Below are 8,543 nucleotides of genomic sequence, written 5' to 3' on the forward strand. Positions count from 1 at the left end.
GACAGACAGGTTGTGGGGAATGACTAGAGAAGTTTTGCCATCATGGTCTATTTAGATAGAGACAAACTTGTGTAGAGACTCAAATCTCTTGCACCTCAAACTATAACCATAGTCATGAGATGAAAAAATTGAATTTCACCCCAAGGGGGTGCTGTCCATGATCCCATGCCTACTAGCATGAGGATGGAGAACACTGGACATAAGCCCTTCCTCTTCTTTCCTGTCATCAGGCCACACAGCAGTTAGGTGGCAGAGCTAGATAACAAATCCATTTTTCCAGTGCCTGATTCACCAGAACTTCCTGCCTCAGCCTGGCAAAGAAAGAGATAAGGGCAGTTATGCTGGCTTAATTCTGCTGCCAGCTGCACAGGGTTACTGAAGAGAACTTTGCATGTACTGTACTGAAGGACTGATCTGAGAGAGGATATGACAAAAGAGCAGCTACATTGCATAATGCTGCCTAGATGTCAGCAGAAACTTTGGGGCGGAAAAAGGGCAGCTGTACTACATAAATCCCTCCACATGGCTGCAGAAAATAAGGGATAAGAAAGGGGGCAGCTATAGGGCTAGATTCTGAGTCCTAGTAAACTCATAGCCCTACTTACTTTAATGGGGCTACACCAATTTGAATCAGCTGGGGATTTGGCCCATTGACGCCAATGGAGCAACATCAATTTACATCAGATGAGCATGTTGTCCATTGCCTCCAAAGGAGCTACATTGGTTTACACCAGCTGGAGATTGGGCTCATTGATGCCAATGGAGTTACATCAATGTAAATCAGCTGGCAATCTGGTCCACTGTCATCGCTCCGAAAGGTAAACTAGTGCTTCATCACCATGTGCAAGATTTCTTCCTCGCCCCCCCCCCCACACCAGTATAATTCAAGTCAATGTGGGAGAGCTTTCCTCAGAAAACTTACTGATGGAAATGCTAACTTCTGGGAACCAGACGTGGACAATATACAGTGATGCAGAAATTCAGTGGGTATATAGACTCTGCTAGAAAGTTTACATTAATTGATGTGTGTATACACACAAATGTGCCTGTGTACCCATCTACACAAACCACTGTCCTTTTCTGCATGGTTTTAGATCTTCTAAAGTCTGCTCTTTTTTACACTTTGTAGAACTGATTTTCTTGAGCTCAGTTAATGGCTAGTACTTATAAATCCATGATAACCTTGGTGTGTGGCAACCAGGAAGGCTGGGATTTGCAAAGGAAGCTAAGGGAATGAAGCACCCAAATCACATTTGGATATGGCTGCCTAGATCCCCTAGGCTCCTTCAAGAATCCCAGTCAAAGTTCATATTTGGTCAAGGATTAGTTCCGATATTAGCTCCTCAACTACACAGTCCCATGATATTTAGGATTGAGAAGAAAATAATTCTTCACAGCTGTTTTACCCTCCCTCAAGCCTTGAATACTTCGTCACGCACAAAGTTGTATACCTGAGTGTTCTAACTTTTTGGGAGGGATGCCATGCGGGTAAAGGTAGGGGGCAGGGGTGGCCGGGGGGGGGCCTTGCGAGAGCTAGAGCCACCCCAAAATTTGCCGTAGCCACCCCGTAGCTGCCGCCGCTCTCCAACCACCCAGCTCTGAATGCAGAGGGGCGGCTGCTGGCCAGATGCCCAGCTCTGAAGGCAGCTGTGGCTGTGCAGGAGTAAGCCCAGGCAGAGGGCCGGGAGGCATCAGAGCAGCCCCCAGTCCAGGGCAGGTGGAGTGTCCGGGGCTCCCCACAGTGGGCTGGACTGACAAGCCTGAGCTCCTGTGCCATGTCCCCCATGGTCACTGCTCCCTGAGGGCTCTGACGGCCTCAGATCTGGGTCCCCCCGCCTGGGCAGCTGTTACAGGCTGCAACAGTTGAAGGGGAGCTGAAGAGCAGCCACAGCCCTGGGCAGGGGTGGTGCCAGCCTCTTCCTGGTGGAAGGGCTGAGATGGGTTAGACAGAAAATAGTGGGGCCTGTACCTCCCACTTGCCAGAGGCCCCGCCCCTCTCTGTGGCCCCAACCTGTGCTCCTCTTCAGGTAAGTGCCAGTCCCGCCTCCTCCTCCTCCTCCCCAGGCCCCGCCCCCTGGCCAGAGGCTGGAAGCCAGACCTGGGCAGTGCAGGTTGGCTGGTGCGATGGCTGGTGCCATGGTGCAGGCTGCCATAGCACTCCCCCGTCTCCTGCTGCTGTTTGTGCCCATGGCCCCTGGGCCAGGGGAAGCTTGCAGGGGCTATTTTCCTTACCTCCTCCCATAGGCACCACTGCTCTCCAGATACCCAGCTCTGAAGGCAGAGTGGAGAGAGCAGGGGGCCCCAAAGCAGCCCCCGGTCCATGTCTCCACCCACCGGCACTGCCCAGGGCAGGGGGAGGGTCCAGGGCTCCCACAGCGGCCTGGACTGACCCGCTTCTGGGCTCTGCACCCGCCATGTTCGCTGCTCCTCAAGGGCTGTGCCGGCCTGAGTGCCGGGTCCCCCCACCCAGGCGGCTGTTATGGGATGCAACAGTCGAAGGATGGCAGGGAGCTGAGCAGCAGCCACTGCCCTGGGGCCCCAGGCACCAGCAGAAGGATGAGACGGGAGAGCGCTGCAGTCACCCGCACCGTGACACCAGCCAGTACAGCAGCCTCCCCGCACTGCCTGGCTCTGGTTTCTGGCCTCCAACCTGGCCAGCGGGCTAGAGGCTCGGCGTGGGGAGAGGAGGAGACAGGGCCGGTAATGATGAGGGGGCACAGCCCCCCTCACAATTTTCTGTTTTGCCCACCTCAGCCTCCCACCGGGAAGAGGCTGGCACGGCCCCTGGGCTTATCTAAATCTGATCACTTTCCCTACTCCGCTGAGAGAGACCTGAACAGGCAGGGCAAGGTGCTCCTTAGTCATTGTCAGACAGCCCCTCCATCGCCATCACTGCTGCATTCCCACACTCACATTTCTGCTCCCTTTCCACCCAGTGGTCAGTTCAGATCATAGCCTCTTTGCAGGTGTAATTCCAGTGTCAGACACTAGGTTTGCTGCATGGGCAATTTCACATCCTCTGGGTGTTTGCAGGCTCTCATTCATGAGACAGCCCTCCCTCTCCCTAAGGTACTTACCTGCGCGCCATCTGTGTAGTATGTGGGTGACCCACAGTCTTTAGTGTATTTCTCCTCACAATACCCCCAGGGGGTGGGGAACATCTGTTATCTCCATTATACAGCTGGGGAACTGAGGCCCAAAGACAATCTTGGTCAAACAGGCAGTCTTTGGTGGAGCCAGAACTGGAATACAGGGCTCCCAAGGGCTGGAATACCTCCCTAAGCACTACACCATCCATCCGCTCTTCCCCCTACATTCCTTCCAGCTTCCTACTAGTCCCCGCAACTCCTCTCTTCAACGTAGTCCCTCACTAATTTTGTCTTTCTATTTAGCCAGTCTCTGATAACACATCCTCTCAGCCACAATAACGTTCAGCAAGCCTGTGCCAAATTGATATGGATAGTTGTACTATTGTCTGCAAGTACTACAGCTTGTACCCCTCCAGGACCTGGGATAGAACCCAGGAGTCCTGACTCCCAACATTCCTCTGATGTCTAGCAAATAGTTGTGTAACTCACTGGCACAATGTGTCTCCTCTCTTTCTAGTGGTTTACATATCTCAACCTTCAGACCTGTGCATGTGTGAGAAGAGATCAAAAGGGGGACCTGTGTTGTTGGTTGTCATATTTCATAGAATCATAGAATATCAGGGTTGGAAGGGACCTCAGGAGGTCATCTAGTCCAGCCCCCTGCTCAGAGCAGGACCAATTCCCAACTAAATCATCCCAGCCAGGGCTTTGTCAAGCCTGACCTTAAAAACCTCTAAGGAAGGAGATTCCACCACCTCCCTAGGTAACCCATTCCAGTGCTTCACCACCCTTCTAGTGAAAAAGCTTTTCCTAATATCCAACCTAAACCTGCACCACTGCAACTTAAGACCATTACTCCTTCTTCTGTCATCTGGTACCACTGAGAACAGTCTAGATCCATCCTCTTTGGAACACCCTTTTAGGTAGTTGAAAGCAGCTATCACATCCCCCCTTCATTCTTCTCTTCTGCAGACTAAACAATCCCAGTTCCCTATTCCTCTCCTCATAAGTCATGTGCTCCAGCCCCCACTGTGTGAATCAAATTGCCAGAGTGGCATATTTGGCTCAATTAGAAAGCAGGTTTCATTGTTAAAACATTTCCATCAGCTTTTATTTGGGCTTTCCTGTGTCCACCCCCCACCCCCACCAAGACTGGCATTCTCAAAGAGCCTCAAGGAGTTAGGCATCCAGATTCAACTTACTTTTCATGGTGATGAAGTGCCTAATTCCTTGAGGCTGATTTGAAAATCCTGATTGAAATGTCTAATTTGCAAACTCTGGACCAAGTAGACAATATTTCACAGAAATCTTACTGTCCAATTACTATGCTCCCCACTTTGAGAGCCCAGCCCATCATACTTGACCAATGTGGACAACCCTTACTGGGGCATGTTGTCTCACGGAAGGGGGCGGGACTGCTCACATAAGAGAGGATTATTCATCTGCTTTGGGACAGCAGGATGAGGCCCTTGCTAGGTACAGCAGGACCTCTCAGTCATGCAACTTAATCATCTCTCAGAGAGGAGAGAACTCCTATGAGCTAAGCAGGCTGATTGCATCAGGACTGGTTTTCGTGCTGTCTGTGTTGCAAACAGCAGGAACTCCCCAGAGTCAGCCAATGGAAAACCCCCCTCAGAAGTGGCATCAGGGGAGACCCAACCTTCTCCTGCAACGGATACAAATACTAAACTGAAGGTAGGACAAGAAGGAATCAGTTCTAATTGCATCAAGGCAGATTTAAGTTAGATATTAGGAAAAACTTTCTAACTCTATGGGTAGTTAAGCACTGGAACAGGTTACCAAGAGAGGTTGTGAAATCCTCATTTTCAGAGGTTTTTAAGAACAGGTTAGGGATGATCTAGGTTTACTTGTTCCTGCCTCAGCATCAGGGGCTGGACTAGATGACCTCTTGAGGTCCCTTCCAGCCCTACATTTCTATGAGGAGGCAACCACACCCCATCAACAGAGGTAAGAGAACATGTTCCAAGTGAGATCTCAGCACCTGCTCATCCCATCTCTTTACTGAGAGAACCAAATTTATGGGGAGAAATGAAAGAAGAATCTGAATCCTGGTCACCAAATCCTGAGAGATCCAAGCTAGACTGGAGGCTGAATATCCTGTGGTTGAAGGTGAGTGTTATCCCTCATACTGCTGCTGCCACACACTAAGATAGAGCCTGCCATGCAGTGCTGTCAAAGGACTCAGCAATCAGTGGTGATTCGCCTTCCCCCAGAGATGCCAGTCAGTGTTAATATTGCCATGTAACCGACAGGGGGACTGAGGCATAGAGATGGGAAATGTCTTCCTATTGCTCACCATCACTGGTGGAACTTGGAACAGAATTATAGAATCTAGAGACAAGAAAGGAAAACTCTGTCCCCTCCAGGCCATCTCTCTGCCAGGACTGGCCCCAATAGTACATTTATTAGTGTTTGCTCCACTTTTCTTTTAAATAACCCAATCAATGAAGAACATAGGGATTTCCAGACTGGACCAGATCCCAGGTCCATTTATCCCAGTCTCCTGTCTCTGACAGTGGCAGCTCCAGAGACTGCAGAGGAATGTGTAATAACGCTGCAGTAACACTTGTGGAATGATCTGCCCCACACATCAGATCTCATCCTGATCTCTAATAGTTAGAGATGGGCTTAAACCGTTAACTCCAATGTATAAGATCCCTTCCAGAACTGTTGTTAAACTCCAGATAGAATCATAGAAATGTAGGGCTGCAAGGGTCCTTGAGAGGTCATCTAGTCCATCCCCCAGTGCTGAGTCAGTACCAATTATACCTAGACCATCCCTGGCTGCTGTTTGTCCAACCTGTTCTAAAAACTTCCAGTGACGGGGATTCCACAGATCACCTTGGTAACTTGTTCCAATGTTGAACTATCCTTATAAATAGTTTTTTTCCCCCAAATATCTAACCTAAATCTCTCTTGCTGCAGAGTAAGCTCTGACTTCTTATCCTACCTTCAGTGGATGTGGAGAACAATTGATCACCATCCTCTTTATAACAGCCCTTTACATATTTGAAGACTATCAAATCCCCTGTAAGTCTTCTTTTTTCAATACAAGAAAACATTTAAACTTTTTGTTTTTTTTCCCTCTTTTTTTTCCCATTTATCACTGGGTGCAATAAAATGAATAGTGACATTCCCCGCCCCCAAATCTTCCCCTGCTTTTATTCTTTTTTTCTTTTTGCCATGCAATACATTTAAAAATAAATCCTCATATTTTTAAAAATTACCGAATGGCAAAGTATCAGACTTTCATTTTTCCTTTTAACTCTCAGTAACTTTTTCAAAGTTGTGGAAGTTCAGAGTGGGAAATGGAAAAAAAAAAGATAAAAAGGAATTGTGAACAAAAAATAAAATACCTCAGTCATGATGGATGGCATATTTTCTGAATCATGTGAGCTTATATCTCTTGTAAATGTACAGCTTTGCTAGTGTAGATGACAATGGGGATTTTGATCATTCAATATTCAGAATCTCACTAAGCAGTTTGAACCAACGATATTCCTTGGTAAAGAAATACAAAAGTTAATATGTGATGATCACAAAGCAGCATAAAAACTGATCTACATGATACAGTATAAATGAACTCAAACAATGACTACCGAAAAAGGCTTAGCAGGCGAGGGCTTGGACTAGCACCACAACCACATTCATGGAGCGTTGGTTTCTGTCAGGGACAAAGGAAGTTTCTGAAGTCCAAACAAGCCGATTCTCAGCCAGCAAAATTGTGGGGTGTGTTACGAGCCCAAATGAGTCTGTCTGAATTCAGGGAATCCAGTGCCTACACCTTCATTTGCCAGACTCCTCCTGGTGAACTGGTTTCCTCACTACACACCACTAGAGCCAGCTTTTTGGAGCAGAATGAAGGGAGCAAGGCTTACTCTGTTGTTAGTCAGACAAATTAGGGTCTTTACACAAATCTGAGCTTGCCTTAGCAGCACGTTTGTGTGTCAGTTTTTCTCACTCACTCTCAGATGTCGTCAGCCTCCATTGTCTCACTCCCAGCCTATCAGCCTATGTGCACAGCCCAGTACTTGGGCAGGTGACATGAAGGAGAGGGAGCACTTGAACATTAATGCTTTTAAATTAATAATGTGATACTGACATTTAACAAATGCTGTTCTTGTTTTATTGTAGTGTTTGCTTCATTTCTGCCATGGCAGACACAGAACAGGGAAATCAAACCTCCCTCACAGAATTCATCCTCCTGGGATTTGGGACTGTCCCCAAACTGCAGATCCTTCTCTTTCTGCTGTTCCTTGTGAGTTACATTGTGACCATGGCTGGGAACATCCTCATTGTTGTGCTAGTTGTGGCTGATCAGCACCTTCACACCCCCATGTACTTCTTCCTGGGGAATTTGTCCTGCTTGGAGACCTGCTACACCTCCACCGTCCTGCCCAGGATGATGGCCAGTTTCCTGACTGGGGACAGAACCATTTCTATTGGTGGCTGCATCACACAATTTTACTTTGTTGGTTTCCTTGCAGCCACGGAGTGTTATCTCCTGGCAGCGATGTCTTATGATCGATATCTAGCGATATGCAAACCACTGCACTATGCAACCCTTATGAGTGGCAGTTTCTGCCTCCAGCTAGCAGTTGGGTCTTGGATAAATGGATTTCTAGCTATTATCATAATAGTTTCTCTTATGTTACAATTAACTTTCTGTGGCGCCAATGAAATTGATCATTTCTTCTGTGAATCTACACAAATAATAAATCTCTACTGCAATGACATCTACCAGGTGGAGCTTGTAATCACCATTGTGGCTGCTTTGTTTACCCTGCCCCCATTTGCTTTAACTGGGACATCTTACATTTGTATCATCTCCACCATCCTGCGAATCCCTTCCACCACTGGGAGGCAAAAGGCATTTTCTACTTGCTCCTCTCACCTCATTGTGGTGACAATTTTCTATGGGACCCTGATCATTCTGTATCTGCTACCAAAAACCAACACACTCAGAGACCTCAACAAAGTGTTCTCTGTCTTCTACACAATTCTGACTCCTATGGCCAATCCCTTCATATACAGCCTGAGAAACAAAGAGGTGAAAGAGGCTCTGAGAAAAATTGTCAGTAAATGTGTAGATTTTATAAGAATTCAGAAATGCTACTGTATTTTTTGAAAGAGAAAATAATGATGAGTGCAGCTGATTTACACTTTAAAGCTCAGAGGTTGTGTAGCCCTTATTTCATTCTAGGTCTTTGGTAGTGTGAACTTCTAACACTTGAGGATGTGCAAAGATTTGAAACTGTAAGATCAATCAGAACCAGCATCTTTGTTTTCAAAATAAAATTGAACTTTATTTTCCTTGTTGATTGTGAGTAGATATTTTGGTGAATTCCATAGATTAAAACAAAGTAAGAATGTAAAATAATGACTTAGGGCTGGATCCACAAAGGGACTTAGGCATTGCAAGGCCTAACTTCT

The 8,543-nt window shown here is 47.2% G+C and overlaps 1 protein-coding gene across 1 annotated transcript; it reads left to right on the forward strand.

Annotated features, from left to right (window-relative positions):
* The first annotated feature begins 7,263 nt into the window (after nucleotides 1-7,263).
* Nucleotides 7,264-8,238, forward strand: LOC113408640 (olfactory receptor 2AP1-like). Its single transcript, XM_026661996.1, has one exon. The coding sequence runs from the start codon at nucleotides 7,264-7,266 to the stop codon at nucleotides 8,236-8,238; it is 975 nt and encodes a 324-aa protein (XP_026517781.1).
* The last annotated feature ends 305 nt before the right edge of the window (nucleotides 8,239-8,543 follow it).

The sequence above is a fragment of the Terrapene carolina genome, unplaced genomic scaffold, assembly GCF_002925995.2.
Source record: "Terrapene carolina triunguis isolate 2854851 unplaced genomic scaffold, T_m_triunguis-2.0 Scaffold21049, whole genome shotgun sequence".
In the NCBI taxonomy this organism is placed as follows: Eukaryota; Metazoa; Chordata; order Testudines; family Emydidae; genus Terrapene; species Terrapene triunguis.